This window comes from Pteropus medius, unplaced genomic scaffold, assembly GCF_902729225.1.
Source record: "Pteropus medius unplaced genomic scaffold, Ma_sr-lr_union100, whole genome shotgun sequence".
Lineage (NCBI taxonomy): Eukaryota > Metazoa > Chordata > Mammalia > Chiroptera > Pteropodidae > Pteropus > Pteropus medius.
In genome coordinates, this window is record NW_024350924.1 from 9,544,469 (window position 1) to 9,565,766 (window position 21,298).

A 21,298-nucleotide genomic window follows, 5' to 3' on the forward strand; every position below is an offset into this window, starting at 1 on the left:
CCCCCACACACACACTTTTCGCCACCACTAATAAACAAAGACTTCCAAATACTGCAGGACAGCCCGTTTTTCTACTATGTAAATTCAGCTTCCGGAACAGAACATTTCTGCTTTTCTTGTGGAGGTATTTCAGAAAATGTTAATCTTGCTTCCCACGTTAGGCTGAATGCTTCCAAACTGAAAGTTTCCCACAGGAAAAAGCACCTCACAGGGAACCGTGAGGCTGGGCGACCTCCTCTGAAACCACCTCCCTTGGTGCTCGTGTGTTGGGCTTTTTCACCACCCTCCCCCGTCTGAATAAAGCAGTGAACACGCACTGATTTGAATAAATCCAAACCAAAAAGAAGCCGGAGCGGTACGGGGTTTCGAGCTGTTAATTCGCAGTACTGTTCGTCTTCATCAGGGACTATGACATCAGTGACCACTGCGATGGGCGACCGGGCTTTGTTTACACCAGAGTGTGCACGTGCCCTTGACTTCGGCTTACGGCCTGGGCTCGTTCATCAGGACCCGAAAGCTGAGCTGAGCACCTCGTCTCCGCAGTCACCACTCGGAAGACTGGGCGAGGGCACACGCGCAGCGTGGGAACACGCGTGTGGCTGCCGTGGCCGAAGGTGGTCTTTCCTCTGTCTTCCTGCGCCCAGGCGGGCCCTTACCGGCCGCAGTCCGCGGCGCTGGGCCCTGGGAAAATGTCTGCCTGTGATTGAACATGGCAAATAAACTCCAAACGTATGTGTTTACAAAAAGCACCCTTCGCAGTGACAGGCAAGAAGGAAGGCGTTGAGCCAGTTGTTCCCGAGTTGTCCCTGGTACGGGAATCCCGAAGGGTCCTCAGATGCTAGCAAAGCGCTCTCTAGACTTCCAAACAATGGCCCGTCCGGAGCGAAATGGGCTGTAGATGCCGTTACGATTACCAAAATATAAGGCATTACAAAATGGCTATCGGATTCTTAGTAGATTTTGACACTTTGCATCGTATTCAGACGAGACACTGAGAAATGGCTTCGCCTCAGGCTCATCCCCCTTCGCGTATCACACTCTCCCCGGGCTCGGTTTCTTTCAGCTCCCAGAACGTGCCACAGCGTGTGGCTTCTCCCTCCAGACCTTGGCACGTGCTGTTCGCTCGGCCCAGAACACTCTTCTAGCTAAGCCCTGGGAGTCCTGTGAGTTTCTGCTTAAATGTTATTTCCTCGGAGAAACAGGCTTGACACCCCCACTGTATAGTCCCGTAACCCCAACAAATCATAAAACTCGTTATCCTCTGTTATGATTATTTGTTTTCCCCGACAGACTAAGAATTGTTCATCACCACACTCACAGTGCCGAGGTGTACAGGAGGCATCCGACTATTCGGTGATATATCCTTAACAGACACCGAAAGGCACAATGCAAGAGTCCATGGAACCTTTACACCTTAAAAAGGCTCTTTCATTATACTCAAAGTTTGGTACTACTAGGTTGAGAAAATTACCCAAAGGATTATCAAAACTAATTAAGATTCCTAACATATCGAGGGCTTCTTAACCCTTGCTCACCCTAAATCATTCAAAGTGGGCCAGCCACAGGGAATAGATTTTTAAAAATCACATTTTCCCGTTAAATATGAAATTAACACACAGTCTTCATCTTCTCGTGCACTTTTATTAATCATCTTTGGTGAAACGTTAAAACGCCAGGAGCCTGTTGCCATGAGTGACAGAACAGGCTGCAAAGTGGTCTCAGAAGCTAAAATGGCTAGGTTGGTTCTTTGGAGACTGAGCAGTGAAAACTAAACAAGATTTCAGGGAAGAAAAGTGAGTATGGTGGCTGCTCTCTGCTCTCCAACATGAGAGGATGACCCCCTCTCAAAGTTCTGAACACCAAAAACATATCTGAAGGCAGAACAAATCCAAAAGCGTATGGTTTGGTCTGAAAGGATTCTTAGTTCAAAAATAATTGTACTTAAATCATTATCAAACCAAACCTGAACGTGAGAGTAGGCAGGAGAAAAATCTGCATTTTCTTTCAAACTTTTAACAGGGTAAAAAAAAATATGTCTTGGTAGATTCTGAATAAAGCATTCAAAAAAAAAAAAGGAAAAGTAATCACACGTGCGGGTAGGCAAAACTGTTCAATGAATAACTGGAAAATATAATTTCAGAATGCCTTGAAACACTACAAAATCCCACTTAATTGGCCTTAATTAGAACCACAAATAATAAAAATAGTGGACATACGGGAATAGGAAGAATGGTGTCTAAAGCCTATTTCAAGAAAAAAACACTACTTCCCTTAAAAGTCAGGACGATGGCCCGAGGTGGGTAGGGGTCCCAATGGTTTGTGCCCTTCCAAGCCAGAGAAACTAAGTCTCAAACAAGCATCCTGAAATTATACATTCAAGTCTACTCAAGGTGAAGATAAATGCCTTCTGAGAATATATTACATTTACCCCCAAACTAAAAAGATAGAGGTAACAAGCACAGTAGACACTATGAAACCAGAACGGCCCAGGCTAGACCTGTGCTTGGCCACCAAGCCGAAGCTGCAAAAAAAAATCTCCCAAATCTAATCAAAAAAAGAGAGCAGAAACCATCACATAAATCACAAGCGACGTTTTCGCACTAACTCTAGGGAGGCAGTTCATTCACTCGGTGAACTCAGTCAGGGCAAAGCCACACCTGACATGGCCACGTTCTTCCATCCCGTTCTGCTCTGAAAAAACGTATCTTGTGGTAGGTGAGATGTATTTAGGGCACATGTGAACAAATACATAGATGAATAAAAACATAACTAGTATACTGTTTTACAAAAACCTCTCACCCAAGACCCTAGTGTGTTCTCAGATCTTTCTATGATCGAGTGGTTCCCAACAGACCTTTCTTCTGCACTAGCCCCGGCTCGGCCACTAGACATGAACCTTGAACTTGGCAAGCCACTTCACCTCTCTGACCTTAGCCGCCTCGTGTAGGAAAACGAGACGCTGGGCCAAATAATCTCTCATGTCCCCTTTAGCTCTAAAACTGTACAATTCCATGTAGGTGTGTGCCGTGGCCCCTGGGTATTCCTACGGGATACACCTCTTTTATGAGGATCTTAAAAGAATTTCCACACTGTTTTGTTTTGCAGAATGTTAAAAAATAAAAATATAGCTAGAGTTAAATTCTTGGTCTTCCAGAAAAAAGCTGCCTCGCGAAAGCCCTAAGTTTTTGCTTTTTAATTCCCCTCCCTCCTCCTCCCCCTCCATATATATCTACAAGTAAAGCGTTCACCCATATCAGTTCCTTGAGGGCTGGTACCAAAAAGGAAAGGAAATAGTGCCGAGCACCTTGAGATCACTGAACGAGGTCGGAGAAACAACTTTTAGTCCCGGTCTTCATTCTAATCAGTTGTGACATGGAGTAAGTCACCGGCCTTATTAAGCCATGGGACACTCACATGTGAACCAAGATGAATAAAAAAGGTGGTCGCCAAAGTCCCTTTGACCTCGAAGTAAGATGACTCTGTCATTTTGGCTTTTGAATTCCCCCAGCAATACTGCCCGAGGAGGTACTGATGCTTGCTGATGTCAACGCTTGGGGTCAGTGGGGGGACATGTCTTGACCATCGACCCACTCCGAAGAAGGCGCTTCCTGGGGCAAAAAATGCACCTTGCGTCTCTCCTTTTCTACCCCACACTGCCTGCCTGTCATCCGTCTAGCGCAGACAGTTCGACACACGCTTGTATAAACGAACTGTTTGTTACACAACTTACACTCTCCGCTAACCCCTCAGGAAGGGTCAGGAAGCAAAGAACAAGGAGAAAGAAAAATATATTTAAACAAAATGCAGAGAATAAAATGGAATCCTGAACCTACAAGGGAAAGAAAGATCTTACCAGCTTCCCCCAAACCCCGTCCAGCATGAGAGGCTGCTTGTTTTGGCACAGAATAGTGGCAGACGTGGTGGCCCCCTATGGCGCGTGACCCGACGATACATTACACCAGGCTGAAAACGACTGATGTGTGGGCAAAATAACAGTCTGGGAAGAGAGGCACCAAATCTGACCTGCGGGCAATCGACCACTCACTGAAGGTCATCAAGGACCTTTTCCAGATAGCGCTTTTATAATTCCTCTCAGCACATAAGTGCCCACCTTCCTTCCCCAGCTCAGGATGCTCTCATTAATTCTTATAAAACTTAAGAAAAAAGAGGTGATATCCCATCGTTAGAGAGTTTGCTTCTGTGGAGACTAATTATGAACTCAGCCTTTGCCTGGAAGGAAATGAGTCAAGTTTTCGTTAGTAATCAAGTTCTGCTTGTTTTTTAAGAGTGACCCAGAAATTCGAGGTCATGGGTTTTAACAACATGAGACAGAGAATCAGACACCACAATCATCATATACAAATAGGACTAAGGCAGAAAAACTGAAGTCAGGGAGGTTCCTGAGGTCCTTCTCAGGATGACTGAGGTTTCAGAAAGGGGCAAGTTGCCTAGTAAAATGATTCTTCAGGGAGACGTGTCTGGCTTACACAACAAGAACCAGCATTTCAAAATCTTAAAGGGACAGGTAGTTAAACAGCCATGGCTCTACCATGGTCCAGGCGACAGAATCATAACCGCTGTCAAATGTTTTCCACTCAGAAGAGGCAGCTCCAGTTTATTCTGGATAATTGAGGGTTTGGATATGTACTGTGTAATCAGAGGAAACAAGCAGTATAGGACATAAGCTAATTTGGGGTAACCAAAGATTTGGCTAACAGACACTTGCTCACTCTGAATCCCTGAAATGAACTGGATCAGGCCAGTGACATGCTGGACACGAGATGTGAAGCCGGCATTCCTGAATTCTCAGCTAAGAGAATGTGCCATGTCACGCACGAAAACGGGTCCTCTTCTGTCTCGGTGCCTGTTTTCCCATCACCGCCCCTATCCAAGCCCATTCTTCTTCTGGCCTCGGAACTGAGTTCTGAGTTTCCTTGTAAGTTCTGAGTGTCCACATGCCTACTTGGATGCTCTGTTCTAGAAGCAGCACAAGAATCGACAGTCAGAGACAAAAAGGTCTGGGGGTGGCGGGAGGCGGGGGGAGGTGACGGCTCGCAGCTGCCCTGTCCCTCTGTCCCCAGCCATCCCCCTCGCCCCTCACTCTGGACAGCCCGTCTTCAAGCATTCCGGCCAACATGTCCTAAAGGAATGATTTTTAAAATCGCTTTTCTATTGCTGTGAAACCAGATTAATCCACATACCTGTTTAGTAAAATCTCACACAGACGGAAGGTGCAGACAGAACTGAGCCACCAAGATGCAGCGAAGTTCTGAAAATACGTCACTGAGGGAAAACTGATGAAGATGCTGGTCATGACGCCCCAGGAAACAACGGCCCTGCTACCTCCACCCTTCTACTCATCCATCTCCGAAGGCGCGTCAACACGTTCCGATTTCTCATCTAAGGGACTCACTGGAAATCCTCTGACGTCAGCCTTCTGTCTCCCCGCAGGAGCTCCTGTGTCCGCACCGTGCCGCTTACCATCCGTGCTGCTACGTCCGGGTTTATTTTCTACATGTAAGTGTGCCTCGTCTCCCCAACGAGATGGCAAGACGACAGAGGACTGCCACCATGTCACATGCCCAAGAAACACAACGTTCACTGTCAGACCCGCCCGAGGTATGTACACTTGTGATAAGGAAGTCGGACAGCAAGGGCCTCTGGGCTCCTCTCTCTCTTCACAATGCCGCACGGTGCTCCGGCACAGGAGCTGACGCGGTAAATACCAGTGTGGTGAAGAGCAGACTCTTCTTTGAAGAATGCCAAACACTAACTGGTTGTGTCCCCCCAACCTTCCCATGCTGAAACTCTAATTCGCAATGCAATGATGTGTGCAGGTGCAGCCTTTGGGAGGTGATTACGTAGATGGAGTCCGGAGGGTGGGGTGCTCGCTGTGGTATTAGTGCCCTCATGAGAAGATGAAGGGACCTGAGCTTCCCCTTCCCACCGTGTGAGGGTACAGCAAGGATACGGCCATCTGCAAACCAGGACGAGGTCCCACAGGGACCAGACTCGGCTGGCACCATGACCTTGGATCTCACGGCCTCCAGATATCTGCTGTCCAAGCCACCCTGTCCGTGGTAGTTGGCTGTAGCTGCCCAAGGTGACGGAGACAAAACGTGAGGAGCTTACAGCACTTCCGGGTCTGTCTGGCTTTCCATGTTCAAGGTCACGGGTATAGCAACTTCAGGAAAGTGGCCCGAATCTCTGCAGATCTAGAACCCTAACTGCTACTATTCCACAGAAGTCCTACTCAGGTTATTTTCCCATTAACTGCTATCTTCTCCTCAAAATGCCTTTATTAGTCTTCGCTTTCACTTTTCTTTCTTAAAGACTTTTTCATAAAGATTCAAGTAAGACCTTATTTAGGAGAGAAACATTTTAAACCAAAGGTAACTGCATCAATCAGGACAGGCTGACGGCATCAGTATAGGAATCAGTACTACATTTTTGGCCACAGAGGATGAAATGCTAGTGAAGATTACAGACGATAGATAAATAGGATAGAGAACTCTGGGAAGCCCCCAAGAAACGTAGTACACCTCATACTGAGACGTAAAGTAAAACGGAACTGAGACAAATATGGAAACAGGCCACTCACATCACACACACGCACACAGAGGGGTGGGGGAGACCCCCGAACTTCGTTTCTAGCTACAAAATTCCCATGTCCGGGATGCTGAGAACAGGGCTTAATGAAAACCGCCATCCCACATATTTATGCTGGCTTAACAAAGAAGAAAATGACTTGGAAACTTCTAATTACGTTTTTATCACATTCTGATGTCCCTTTGTATTTAATCTTGCCAGCCTTGATAAAAGATGAATAGCCAAACTTTTAAAATAAAGGCTTTAATTAAGCTCCTACAGATCTTGAAAGAGAAATATTTCCATCCTGCTTAGTCACAAGAAAAAAAAAGGAGAAAAAGAATTTCTGCATGAAATTAACGGCGCCGACGTGCCAACGTAAAACGGTAAGAAGGAAACTTAATGTAGAATGACGGTTAACCCGGGAACTCTGCTGAAAGAAGTCTAGCTCAACTCACATCTATTCACGCCAGATTTGCTGGACAAAATTAGTTGCCTTATTGGCAGTTACCCAAGACACGCGAAAGGACAAGGCAGAGCCTGAGAACCACACTCTCCTCCTCCTCCAGCTAACGCTGAAGTTTACAAAGGTTCCAACCTAAAGAATAAAGATTAGTTGAAAAGACTATGGGGATTCTGTTGCTCTATATTGATAAGAAGCTGGTAATCAAGATTCCCTTATGGAAAACTCCTCAGGGACACCTCACTTACTTGTTACGGGGCATTTCAAGGGTCTGAGTGTTTATAAGAAGAATCATGCTGGGATGTCACTGCCAGAGGTCCAGACCTCAAGGCCTACAGAAGGGAAAGCCTCCCATCCAGAACTCGCAGTGCACATGGAAAGCGCGGTGTTTAACAACCTGTGACTCTTGTGCTGGTAGCAACATTTATCAGAAGTTGCTGGATGTGACCTATCTCCGTTTCACAGCTGCATAAAATCTGTCTGGACCTGCTCATCTTCCATTAGGAGAAAGAAGAGAGAAGTTTCAAGTTTTTCAACTTAGTTTTCTCTACTGAAGAGAATGTTAATTGACATCATCCTCCATCCCCACCTTCGCTGACTGCCCTCTTCTTATATTTCATCTGCGTAACTGCACTGAGATTTCAAGTCAAAAACCGCTTCTCAGAAATGCATTAGCCGAGCCTGGTCCACGTACACTCAAGTAGCTACAAGCAGGCGCAATCCTCTGGTATTCTTCGGGCTGCCCAAGCCTACCTCACGCTACTGTCTCGATTCTAAAATCAGGAACTATATAGAGTTTTAATCATATTCCTTATCTGAAGAGCCACCTTTCATATACTTTCAAGTGTACCACACTTCCTTTTCAGAAGGTCGTGTTTGAACTGCCACTTTAAAATCGGTAATTTTGTCCCATTTTACTGATGGGCAACTGGAGACCCAGAGTGACAGCACATTTTCCAAGAACACATCTCAGGTCAGCTACCTAAGAGTTATGTGATCTTGGGCAGATTATTTAACCTTTCTGAGTTTCCACATACTCACTTGTTAAACATGGATACTAAAACTAACTATGTAGTATGAGGACTAAGCAAGAAAAGTAAAGAACTTGAACTGAGCACAGAGCCTGGCACATAATAAGTGCTCGATAAATGTTAGCTAGCGTATTTTTTGACTTGCCAAAGACCCAATTGCTAACAGGAATAATGGCTCAAACGCGAGTCTATCTGACATAAAAACCTACGTCCTCTCCACGTCACCAGGCAGGGCTCTTCCAGACGTCTTAAGCCGCTCACCAGCGCCAGAATGAACCAGCCAGGAGCCGGAGGCAAAAGAAAAACTCAGTAATATGCATCTTCTCCTTATTTAAAATTTAGATATTTTTATTACAGTTTTTTTTTTTTGCATTAATGTTTATTTTTTGAACTATTGCACAAAAATATCATTTATCTGGAAGACTGAGTTTTTTGGCACCCTCTTAAATTTCACGCCTGAGGCAAAGGCCTCCCCCTGTCCCAGCCCCATTCACTGGCGATTCCTTTGCCAAAAGACCCCGTTACAGTCCGTCAGTTGCACGAGTGACTTTTCAATACCCTAGTCGGACCCATTCTGAACCTCTTTAAGAAGTCCAGGTTAATGAACTGATAATTAGTTTATGACTTCCCAAAGAAGTGTGAAGCAATGTGCTAATGCTGTCGACTAATTGCGACTACTACCAGAGACTCCAGTGATCTGGTACAGGCAGTATCCACAAATAGCATGCCAGGCTTCTGCTAGCATTTGCCAGCAAAACTGCGTATGTGGACTTCTGGCTAAATGGGGCGCCCCGCTTGAAGGAACCCTGCTGGCAGAACAGGTCTCAACAGAGAAGAAAGAGACAGTGACTTAACAGGTGACGTTCTTCCCAGCGAACTTCTCCGATCTGACATTGCACCTGAGCGGTGCCAAGTACACAAGCGAGGTAAGCCGAAGGGGACATTGCCATCGCCACAGCTTTGGAAAACGCCTTTCTAGAAGAGCACCACCATGACAAACATTGGTAATGCGCCCTCTGCTGCAAGGCAGGCTCTGGAAGATTCCGAGTGGCTATACGGACACTTATCGAAGAGACTAAAGCAATGGCTTCTGTTTCCTGGGACAGCTTTGGGAGGCCTGGACCAACGCTGCTCCCTAATCCTGACAAGGAAAATCATTTAGTCGTTAATGTTTGGTGTTCCTCCCAGCGAGTAGACAGATTTTAGGTAAAAGGGGACACCACGTCGTATAACATTTTATATTGATAATGGTTTGCTTTAAAAGGTAGTTTCTAGTTAGATACGTCGGCAAAGAGCAGAGGTTCTCAAATGCAATCACCCACCCACGCGAACCTGTTTGATCTCGTGGTGATGCTCCACTGTCAACACCCACTGTCGCTTCCTTAGGGGCATGTCGAAAATTTTGCAAGACTCCTTTATAACTATAATTTTTACCATTAAAAACAATGGCAGAGTAACTTATATCAGACCGACTCTCTTGCTTATATTAATATAAACTCTAGACAAAACATTAAAGGTACCAGAGAGCGACCGAAAGCGGGCGGAAACCGGAAGGGACGTGAGCCTCAAAAACCAGAAAAACCAACTATGGGAAACCTACAGTTACATGGCTTTCTCCCTGAAGGTGTTCCCCAGGCCAGGGAACACAAGAGGAACAGAATGCAAATCTTCTGGAAATGGAAGTCTTCCTGGGCTGAGCATTCAAAGGTGTCTGGAACTGTCAAAGCAGCTGGAATTTGAGGAAGAGAAATTCTAGAAAAGACAGCACCACGGAGAGGGCGGCCCTGGAACTCACACTCAACTCCCTTCGCGTCCTTACGTGTCCTACGACAGATGACTGGATGAAGAGGCTGCGGTCCGTATATACAATGGGATATTACTCAGCCATAAGAAGAGATGAAATTCTGCCATTTGCGACAATGTGGATGGACCTCGACATAATCATGCTCAGTGAAATAAGACAGACGGAAAAAGCTGAAAACCACATGAAGTCACTTATATGTGGGATATAAACCTAAAAGCAAGAAACAAACAGGACGAACAAACAGAGACTCATGGACGTGGACGACAGACGAGTGGTTACCAGAGGCGGGGAGATAGATGGGGTAAAAGGGGGTCAAATATGTGGTGACAGAAAGAAATCTAACTGCGGGAGGTGAACACACAATGCAATATATACGCCTTACTGTTGAATCGTACACCTGAAACTTACTGGATTTCATTAACCGATGTCGCCATAATAAAGATTAATTAATTAATTCAAAAAAAGGAGGAAAGAAAGAAAATGATGCTTGACTGTGCATGAACGAGAGGAGACTGAGGAACCCAGGAAAAAGCGAGAGCTGGAAGGCTAGAAGGCTGAGCATGGTTCTAGGGAGTCTGAGGTTTGAATTTGAGTCCTACCAAATCAGAGGGGCTTGGGAGACACCCCATGCTTTCCACTGACCCCACCGCAGGCTCACACCTTGGGAGTGAGGACCATATCCCAAGACTAAGACTTAAACGGTCAGGCTAAGAGTAAAACAGACCCCCGTGGCAAAGCCTAAAGTCCAGTCTTTATAGGATCAAGGTGATCTGCCAGAAACACAGCTGCCTGTGAGAACAGAACTCAGCATGCTTTAGCGGAAGATAATCCTGAAGATGCATAACCCACGATGGATTTGGTAAACAATAAAAACTAACATAAATGTAAAGGACAGGAAACCTGTAGCCACAGTCAAGAGAAAGTGTTGGTGACCCAAACACACCTAAAGACAAACCAGGTGTTAAGAACTGAGGGACAAGGACTTTAAATAACTGACAAGTGCCTTAGAAATGTGCATTTTGTGACTTTTACAATTCATAACCTCGCCCACCCCCAACATTCTCGTGAACTTGAGCTACCCATGATTTTTAATCAAGTTGGGATTTGGAATGGTTTGTATTTGAAAGCCCGAGACAAACAACTTGAAGGTGATTAATGACAGCTAAACTTAATTATATATTTACACCTCCCAGTAGGACAAGGGAGAGAATAAAACGTCTTATCTCTCTGTAGTGAGAGGGCTTTATTAAGATCTGACAACAACCATTTAGGAGCAATAATTGAGTTTTATGCAAGATTACACAGGCTCTCCTTGTCTGGCAACCCAGCCTAATCACAGGCTGATACAGCACTTAGGCTCCCAACAGTGAGAAAAAACGCTTGAGCTGTGTACAAAACTAACTTTTCAAAGTACTTATCCTCATCTGTCAATGTGATCTTATCGAGGATTTCTATAATTTCTATAAACAACCATCACATTTTAGCTGAATCAGTAGCATTATACTCTTTAAACAGACAGTCAGATACATTCTACTTTAAAACATTTTCCATTAATTTCCACTCCCCCCTCCCAATGAAAGGAATTTGGCTTCGACTTTCTTCTCTTCTTCCACTAAGCGATCTCGTGAATAAAAAGATAATCATATGTCCTGCATGGCTGATGTAATTTTTGTAAACCTTCTAAGTGTTCTAATATTCATTTGTCATTTTGTGAAAATAATATTTACTGGACAAGCTGGATTACTTTCTTTCCCTAGGGAAATAAAGCAAAGCTGGTGAAGACAGACTGAAAGGCGGGCTAAGCAGATGTAAGTTTGGCTTAACATCCCGTGGAGGTGGCCGTGGGGCTCAGATGATCGACGCGCCGCCCTGACAGTGTCCTCGCTTTTCCCGGGTCCCCTTACGCTGACGCTGCCCCTCCCGAAGATGCTAGTATTACTTCTACTGAGGTAGAGAAACGCTCTCGTTCCCAAATTTCGTTGTTCATACTGGTCTCCCAAAAGAATGGCCTCGCCCACTTTTTCCTTCCCCTGCCTTTCTCGGGGAGCGTGTCTCCCTCACGACAGTGCTGGAGGGCGTGTGAGGGACCCGCCCCGAGCTATATCCATGAATAGGCCATTCCCGCAGGGGCAGAGTTCAGGCAGCTCCGTTTCTGTCTTTCACACAGTGTGTCCCCTGGTCCTTAGCTGTGCTTCCTCCAGAACCTGGGGACGACTCTGTCCCTCTCACTTTGGCGGGAGATTTTGAGACTAGTTGCCATAAATCTGTTTTCTCCCAAAAGTGACCCTTGGTGTCCTCTCCTTGTAAGTGTGCAGAAACTGGTCTCCTTGAGAAGCCCTCCCTCCCCGTGTCAGACCACAAATATGCAGGCCAACACTTGGAACCTATTTGAAATTCTCCCGACATAAGTCACCAAGTTGAGTTCTCTCCAAACAGTTTGGGGAGAAACTAGATTGCCTCTCTGTATAGTACCACCATCCCAGATGCCATGTGAAGCCAATAAAACTCTCAGAGGAGAGGACCAGTTTCTCTTTAGTTAAGACAAACCGACTCTTTATATCTGAATGATGATCTCTATTGAGTACTTCTTGGTTCAAGAGACACGTTGTTGAGCTCTCACTCCGTACCAGGCATTAACTATATCAAAATGTGTAGGTCCACGACTTTACAATCCAGTGAGAGAAACGAATGATCATAACGTAATGGGTTAACTACCACAAAAGAGCTGAATAATAGAACAAAGCAAGTAACTAAGACACCAGATGCCAAAAAGGAACTAAACGAGATTTCGGTGGCTGATTCTAAGATATTAAGTTCCTTTTCTTATTATCTTCAGTTGCGTTTCTATTCTTAAGAAGAGAATGTATCACATGTTTTTGAGGTGGTTTTTCTCCTCACCTAGAAAAACTAAGTAAGCAGCCCATAATCAGTTACATAAAAATTTTCATTTCCAATGTTATTTTTATACCAATCCAAACAACCTATTGTTCAGCCTTACTGTCATCGCAGCTTAAAATATTTTCACTTTGGCGAGGAAAATTTTTTCTGACTTGGAAAAATTCCTGTTTGTGACATTCAAGATCCTAGATCCTGGTCAGAATGGACTTGACAGGAACAGATGTCATTATTATAGTTAACGGTATTCAGTGAAAAATCCAGAGAAGAAAAAAGAATGTGTCGGGTAAACTCACTTAAAATGCTTATCAAGCAAATACCTGTAACAAAGCAAAGATTATATACACCCCATAAAAGTGTTAAAGAAGATAAATTTCACATTACCAAATCTCATTTTCCATGATATAAATAGAATAGATATGTACTCCTATCAAAAATTTTCAAATGAGGTAGAAGGAACAGAAAGGTCGTAAGAAAACTAGAGAAGCTACTTATGAGATTATCTTACTGGATCCCTCAGACAAACAAAAAGTATGGCTAGACTGGATGGTTAGAGAAAAAGATAAGAAACGCTCCTGAGGACCAGCCTACACTCCCTAGTCCCATTCCTCATCGTTACCCCTGTAATGACATTCACCTCTGCTCCCCACCATCCCTCCAGGTGTGCGTGCACCCTCCTCTAGCACGGTCTCTCTTTCGGAATTTTTACACGAGGAAAAAAGTTTCATATGGCTATAATATTTATGTATATTAGGCAGAATTAAAGTCAATATCTATTTAATCTGACTTAAAAACAAGACCATAGTTAACATGTTAAGGAGTGATTCTAAGGGTTTGCTGAAAAATATAAGACAGTATACTCAATATATATTAACTAGCTGAGTTAATTAAAAACTAGCTTAATGATTAAAGAGACTCACTAAAAGGTCTTTTTCATAATGAAAAAGTTAACAATAAGAAGTTCTTATTAGCCATTTATGTGACATCCACATCTATCCATCCTCATCCCCCACAAGAACTATATCAAAAAAAATTAGAGAACCAATAACATTTTACAAAAGTATTAAAAATAGAATAGTGGAACCAAATCCTGTCCAGTATCCTACCGAGGGAAAAATAAAACATATGAAGAAGAAAAAACATAGAGAAAAACTTACTTGCAGTATCCTGTGCCATTGTGGTAGGTAACACAAATTCCTTCATTTACACAAGGCTCATAGCCATCTCGACATTGCAATGCTGAAAATAAAAACAAACTCGCATTAGAAACAAGTCACTAATCATAACCCTCAGACACCAGAGAAATGCTGTCCAATCCAGGTTGACATTCGTTACCACATTCAACCTGATTTGGGTTTCCCTTTAGCGTTTTATCATTTTTTTGTTTTCTTTTGGCGTCTAGGGTCACAGAAGCACGGAAGCCCCTCCCAAGAGTCTCCTCCCACAATTAACTGTTTTGTGGTCTTGAATGATGCCTGTGCCTCCATCTCCCCAGCGGTTACATCCTTAGCTCCCAATGACACTAGGGAAACCCCAAGCTCTAATACCCACGCTATGCCAGGAGCATCTCGGGATACTTCAAATGAATCATGTAAGGATTCATCAATACACGGTTAGGAAGATCTGGGTAGATACTTGGTCACCATGACATTAATGAATTACTTAAGCCTTCGAGTGACGTTTCAGAACAGGCCAATGTTCATTTAACAAACTGTGATTGAGAGACTAGTATGTACCATTCATTATATCAGGATCTAGAGAAAACAGGAGAAATGAAATACATAGAGAATAAAACAAAATCTCTAATTTAAGAGGCTCGTGCAAAGATGGGGAGTAGACTCGAGTAGAGATTGTAGAGGAGGGGGATCAAAGTTCATTTTATACAGAGATAAAATAATAATTCTCAAATTCTTGAACTCCAGTCCCTTTACGAGGCAATGAAAAGGCACTTTGCCACCCTAATCCCTCCCCAAAACAGACTACTCAGAAATAAACAGCAATATTAGAAAGTTTCATTGATTTCAGCCAAAAGAGGAGGAAACCCATCCAAAGTCTGCCACTCGCTAGCTGTATAATTACAATGCCTTGACTGTTTACCTTCTAGAGTTGGAATTTTCATCACCAAATGCTTATCATAATTCTAGTAACAACTGAAAAGGCCAGACAGACAGAAACCTAGTCAAACAATAGAAATCAAAATTGAAGTTCATGAACTTTTTCTGGAAGATTATTAAGACGTCCGTCTCCTAGGACGGTTCACGTACAAACACCTGAGAAGTGTCCACTTTGCGTTTCCTCTAAGCCACACTTTCTGGGACCAACCTGGGCAGCATCAGAGGCTCGAGGGCCTGCCCACCTCCTGGGCGTCAGAACCAGCCTCTCTTCACAGCAGGGCAGGCGCAAGCCAGACGCTAGCAGCTCCCGCATCAACGATCACTCCGTAAGAGCCTCTGTCGGCTCCGTTATCAAGTGATGCGACCGTCTGAAAACGCGTTTACAGAAACCTCATCCCTCAAAATAACATTATAGCAGCTAACAGGTAGCACTTACTAAACACCAAGTCGTTTTCTAAGCACTTTACATAGACTAATTCAATCTTCGTAACAGCCCCATAGAGTAGTTCACTTCATCATACACACGCCACGGAAAGCATTCAGTGACCTGCCTGTTGCCACACCAGGGAATTAAAGAGTCATAATTTGAAGCTAGGGAGTCTGGATCCCATGAGAATCTGTGCTCCTAACAGCAGTGATACCCTGCTTCCCACTATCTGACGTTCTCCTCAGGATGGGCGGGACAGGCGTTATTATACCCATTCACTAGGAAGTGACAGCCAAGAGGTTAAGTCACCTCCAACCAGGGCATCGATCGCACTAGCTATGGCAGTGCGGGGCCTGGGACACAGGTCTCTCAGCGTGTCCAGCCCCGTCGCCCGACAGCTGCTGGGATCACACGAGCAGTCACTAGGCTGCAGCCCGAACGGACAGATTCAGGAAGAGGGTCATCTCGTCCGTAACTCACTTCCCTGTAGGGCTCCAATGCTCCCTCTTCCCACACTGATAAGCCCGATGCAACAACTATAATTAAAACAGTTAATGTCAGGTTATTTCCTCCATACCAAAGTTCTCAAACTGGTTTTTTCATTCTCTTTGGACACTTTTATTAGTTTCAATGAGCACTTCCTGACTTTTTCTATTTGCTTTTTTTTTTCTTTAAATGAAACAAGAAAATCTCTCAGTAGGAAAAAAGTGTCCTGCGGGCACAGAGCACACTGCAGCTCTGTTACCCCCACCCCTGCAGGAATCTGGTGCAGCAGAGGGAGTCAGGTGACCTGAAATCCGGCCCCTACCGCTCACCAGCTGTGCAACGACAAGCAAAGCAAGACCTCATGGGGGCTCATGTCCCTACCTTTAAACCAAACTGGGGTGAACGGCATGCTCCTGAAGGTCCCATGTCATCCAACAGGGACACCTCATTAAAAGTATACGAAGAGCAGCCTGGCAGCTGGAGAAATCTATCCAGAAGGGCATAAGGACCCAGCCGCCCATGACTCAGAAAGCCATGGGTGGGAAAAAAAAAAAATCACAGTCTGTTCCTATTAAGTATCCTGGCAAATCATTACAATGACAGGTTCAGAGAAACACAAACAACCCAAAGTCAATATGTAGCAATCAATCTCACAAATAACTTTACAGCCTAGCCTTAGTGAACCAATCAAACTCCACGCCCGAAAAGGAGGTGGGCTTACAGGGCTAATAATTAATGCCATTTGGCTGATCTGTAGGTTCCTGCTACCTTGACCCCTTAACATCTACTAAACCAGGGCTCTCAAACTCTCGTGTGCACCAGGATCATCTGGAGGGCTTGCTGGACACCCCCCCAATCCCCCAGATTCTGGTTTGGAAAGTCTGCAGGGGGCCTGGGAGTTCCCAGGTGCTGCTGATGCCACCTGTCTGCCAAACACCAACTGCGCTGAGGCGTGAGCGTCCACTTTAAGGGATCCCCTAAGACTGTGCAATTCTCTGGAGGTCTTGGGTGATCTGGATAATGACACGGTGCCTGCATAAACTTAAGGAAATAAAACTGGAGACTCATGACTTTGCCCAGAGGCTATTTATTTCTAAAATGAATACTGTAATTATTTGCTATACAAAGAGAAGTTAAAACTGATCATTCAAAACCATGACAGTGACTGGGAAAGACCTCATTTCAAAATTCAACTTACTTTTTTTCCCCCCATGAAAAAACATAAATTTAACTATGCGATTAAAAGCAGCTTTATATTTATAGAGTAAAAAACGAAGTGCTGAGTCATGCCAGTTGGAGAGCTGATGCTTAAATTGATGTTTTAACAGACGCGGAGAAACTAGGCACTCACAAAAAGAATGACTATCCCCAAATTTTCATCTTAAGCCACAAATGGCAGTCACTCAGTAAATATGGGCTGACTGAAATCAGTCTCTGGCGCGTGTGCGTATGCGTGTGTGCACACATGTGTGTGTGCGTGCGCACATGTGTGTGTGCACACGTGCATGTGCATGCGTGTGTGCACACACACACACACCCCTCCCTCAAAAGACAAGCCTTGAACTTCAGTTTCCTCCCTCCCTCCCACGGTAGTTGACATGAACACTGGAAGCCGATTTCAACGTTCACACATTTCTGTGCAGTGTGTCTGGGACAGTGAGGGGCAAGCCTTGATGTCAGGGAGACCACGGCTAACCGAATAAAGGCTCCTATTTCGATTAGGGAAGGACAGATAATAAATGAGTAAATAAGCAAAATCACTTCAGTCAGCGCTATGTGTCAGAATCTGCTGGAAACAGAAACCAGTTACAGGACACAAAGCAATCACAGAGGCTGGAGGTGTATGTAGGGACCTACTTTAGAAGCGGTGACGAGGTGGGAGGCCTCTCTGAGGAGGAGGCGTCTTTGAGCCAAGATTTACATGAACAAATCACAACGATACAGAGAAAGAAGAAACAGCCAGTGCCAGGGCCTGAGGTGGAGATGAGTCTGGGCTTCCAGGGCCTGACGGCTGGAGATGATCAGGCAGGAAGGGAGGGTAACGGGGGGACGGGCAGCAGGCCGGGTTGGGTGACGGTGCTCACCCCACGCTGAGGGTAAACGACGGGGCCGCTTTCATCAGGGAAAATGACACAATTGGATTTATGTACGAAAAAAGCTAAGATCGTAAAATTTCCAGCGAGCAACGCTTTTTCCTTTCTTATATAAGCTTGTTCAAGTCATCCCTTTTTAGACGAGGCTGAAGACATCCATTTTCTCAGCTCCCCCAAAATGGTAAAGGGGTTATTCTAATCACCATCGAACCCCCCAGAAGCACCACGTGCCACGTGTCGCTCTGCCAGTCTCTAGTCGGCAGCGGCTTTCATTTCTTCCTCAGTTCTAGAACTTACTCTCTGTTTGGCTGCAGAAGGACCAGCGGAGAGGTCTATGCAGCACCTTCGCACATGGCCGAGCTCGGCGCTGCTTCTTCCGGGGAAAGGACGCTTCTTCCAGGCCAAACCCTCGTGCTCACCTGCAGGAAAGCAGCCTGCTCCCCCACCCCCCACACCCCCCAGCAGGCTCTGAAAATATCGCCCTTGAACTCTGGCCGTGCCTCTGCCTGTACCTCTGCCGCTGCCTGTACCTTGGCTTCCTCTGACCGCCACCTCCCCCTTACTCTCTAAGTCCTGCTCACTCCCCCGAGGCCCAGCTCCCCTCCTGCCTCGCCTGCAAAGCCTCCCCCTCGACGGTTCTGGTCCACACGGGCCGACCCACCCCTCATAACGCTCAGAACTCGCAACAAGGCATTTAACTGTACACTGTCTTCTAAGTCCCTCCGCTTTTCACTTTTACGTTCGCAGTTCTTTTCTGTAGATCTGAGGCGATGCGGTTTAGTGGTTGAAAGCACGGGTGTTAAATCAGGATCTGGGTTTGGACCCTAGCTCCACCATCTCCTGTCTACCTCTGCATCTCTCTGTGCTTCAGCTTCTCCTTCGTCTGTAAAACAGTCTCTCTCAGAGCCCTGGTAAGACTTAACTGAATGAATAAAGAGCCTAAAACAATGCCTGATACACGATCAGAGCTCAGAAAGGCCAGGCTCACATAGTAGACACTTCAGTTCTTGGTAACTGATTGCACAGTAAGCAGTGCCTTAGAGAAACTCGTTATAGCAATCAAACCCCAGTTTAAACAAACTGAGAAATCTGGAAAAAACAGAAGAGACGTAGGCAATATAAGATGTGATATCAATAACTGGAATAAATTCTTTCCAGGTGCCATCAGTAATATCTAATAAAAGATATACTGCACTACTACCACAAAAAACAAAAAAAAAAAGAACAAAAAAAAAAAACAGAGGTCACCGCTCCTTAAAAAACAAAAGAAAAAAGTATAGCACTGCAGGCATAAGAAATGATTCACTAAAGGTAAAATAAAAATTACATATGAGCAAAACTGTCATTCAATGTCAGTACAGTTCTATTAATATTTGTTGAAACTACTGTGAGCGTGGCCCTCTACTAGGCATTGCAGAGAAATCCAGCAGGAATAAAACAATTCCTATCCTCATGGTCTATACAACCTAATGGATGGAAGTTAGCGGTAGGGGCCGAGAGAATGTGACTGCTCAATGACCCCAATATGAACAAAATAAAAACCGCTATCATTATATATACCTCCCGCAGTTCCTCTTCATTTCCATCTCAGGACCGCTCCAAAAAGAATCTTAAAGAAACACGTTGACCCTGTTGCTTTTGCACTAAGTGTTAGTAACTCAGTCCAGACGAGGTTCTAGCACATGTTCAGGTTCACCGGCCTCATGTGCACATGCAGGCAAGACTCTCCAACAGCAAAAGGAGTGCAACTCACTTTGTGGCACTGCTCTGGGGCCCAACGTGCTGTCTCCCGGGTTTGCCTGTCACCACGACTGCAAACGGCAGCAGCGGCGGTCACTGATTTTCACCAGTTCCGAGGCCTCGGGAATTTGCCTGTTCAGGGACGGGCCCAAGGTATCCAAACTTGATGGAATCTTCCTTAAAGTTTCCTCTAGGCGTTTACCTAGGCTTCCCAGAGCTTTTCAGGATCATGCCAGCTACACATCACCAGCCTGAAAGCCTCCCTTTGTTTTAGGAATCTCTAACATGAGTAATTAAGTCTGTACCCCAGCAGGTGTAATCTGAACAGTCTTCGGTGTGTTTCACTGGTGGCATTACCATGTAATCACTTTAAATTGGCGTTACTTGTTGCTTCGTAGCCTCTTTAAATAAGCCTCTGTACTCTATCTCACATGATTTTTTTCACGCCCTGCTCCCTCCGCAGTGTGGTATCTGTTTGTGCTTATATCCACTGCTCACCCAAAAGGCATGCGAATGCCTTCAATGCTTGGAGGGAGGAGGTATTCAGAGCCTTTTACATCTTCTCTGCAACGTTTATGCAAATTTCAAGGAGCAGCATTTGAGAAAGACGAAGTCTGAGTCTATGCCCTAGGACTTTGGCTGCGGCTGATTGCTGCTGCTTCGGGCACACGGTGTCTGGAAGAGGCTCAGTAAAATGAACAAAGCAGTTTTCTAAAATGACTGCGTGCATTATTACCAAAAATAGAAGAACTGAGGGCAGACAGGGAGACATTGGGGATTTGCAATAATTCTTGTGGCACCCTGCAATTTCAAACAACGAAGGCTTTTACTGAATTTTTTATTCCATTTTTTTGGGATCGAGCCATGGGGAGGAAAAAAAATCCAAACAAACAGAAGAAGTGCAGAAGCTTCAAGTCCCAAGTGGAACATTTAAATAAAAACAAAGTGGAAAAACATCTGTCTTCCTCCTTGAAATCTGTCTTGATGAAAAGGCAAGTAAAGGCAACAAGGGAAATACCAATTTTATTTTTCTGATAATGTTCTGAGGCCTTCTATGCCTTTTACAGATGTTATCTAATAGAAAATGTGTTTCCTACTTAAGAGATGCTGATATCAGACCCACAGGGTTCATAGCAAAATATTACTACTTTTCAAAAACAGGTATGCCTTGATTTAAGAAAATACAACCAACAAGAACGGGAGTTATAAATAGCATAAGGGTATTGGTACTTCTGACATTACTAATCGAAATTTGTTTTATAGAAATACTCATCCCAGTGAGTTCTTCCCAGTGAGCTGATGAATCTAGAATAATCTTTGATTTTAAAAACTCCAATTTTGGCCTATTTCATATTGATTTTGGAAAACCAAATCCATCAATATTTGATGTGCCGTATTGATAAAACTATGCACTGTTTCTTCCCCCTTTTTCTTTTATTTTCCTGTCTTTTTAAAGACTGCAGAACATTTTTCATTTATTTTGTGAGTTAAATTTCAGTTTCTCAGTTTGGGGGATAAACATGGATTTAGTTCTTCCACATTAAATGCAGGATTTGAAAAATCCACAGACTTACTATTCAGATGTGGCCAGTTTGTTACTGATCACCTCCTCACGCATGGACACGTTCCCACCGGCAAAACACTGCCCGTTCCTTGC

At 44.6% G+C, this 21,298-nt stretch overlaps 1 protein-coding gene across 2 annotated transcripts in view; it reads right to left on the reverse strand.

Annotated features, from left to right (window-relative positions):
* Nucleotides 1-21,298, reverse strand: part of NOTCH2 (notch receptor 2) — a 142,828-nt gene that overhangs the window by 92,772 nt on the left and 28,758 nt on the right. For both annotated transcript variants that reach the window (XM_039841353.1, XM_039841354.1), the window contains exon 2: nucleotides 13,939-14,020. In XM_039841353.1, coding sequence (XP_039697287.1) covers nucleotides 13,939-14,020 — 82 coding nt within the window. The remainder of the gene's footprint in view (nucleotides 1-13,938; nucleotides 14,021-21,298) is intronic.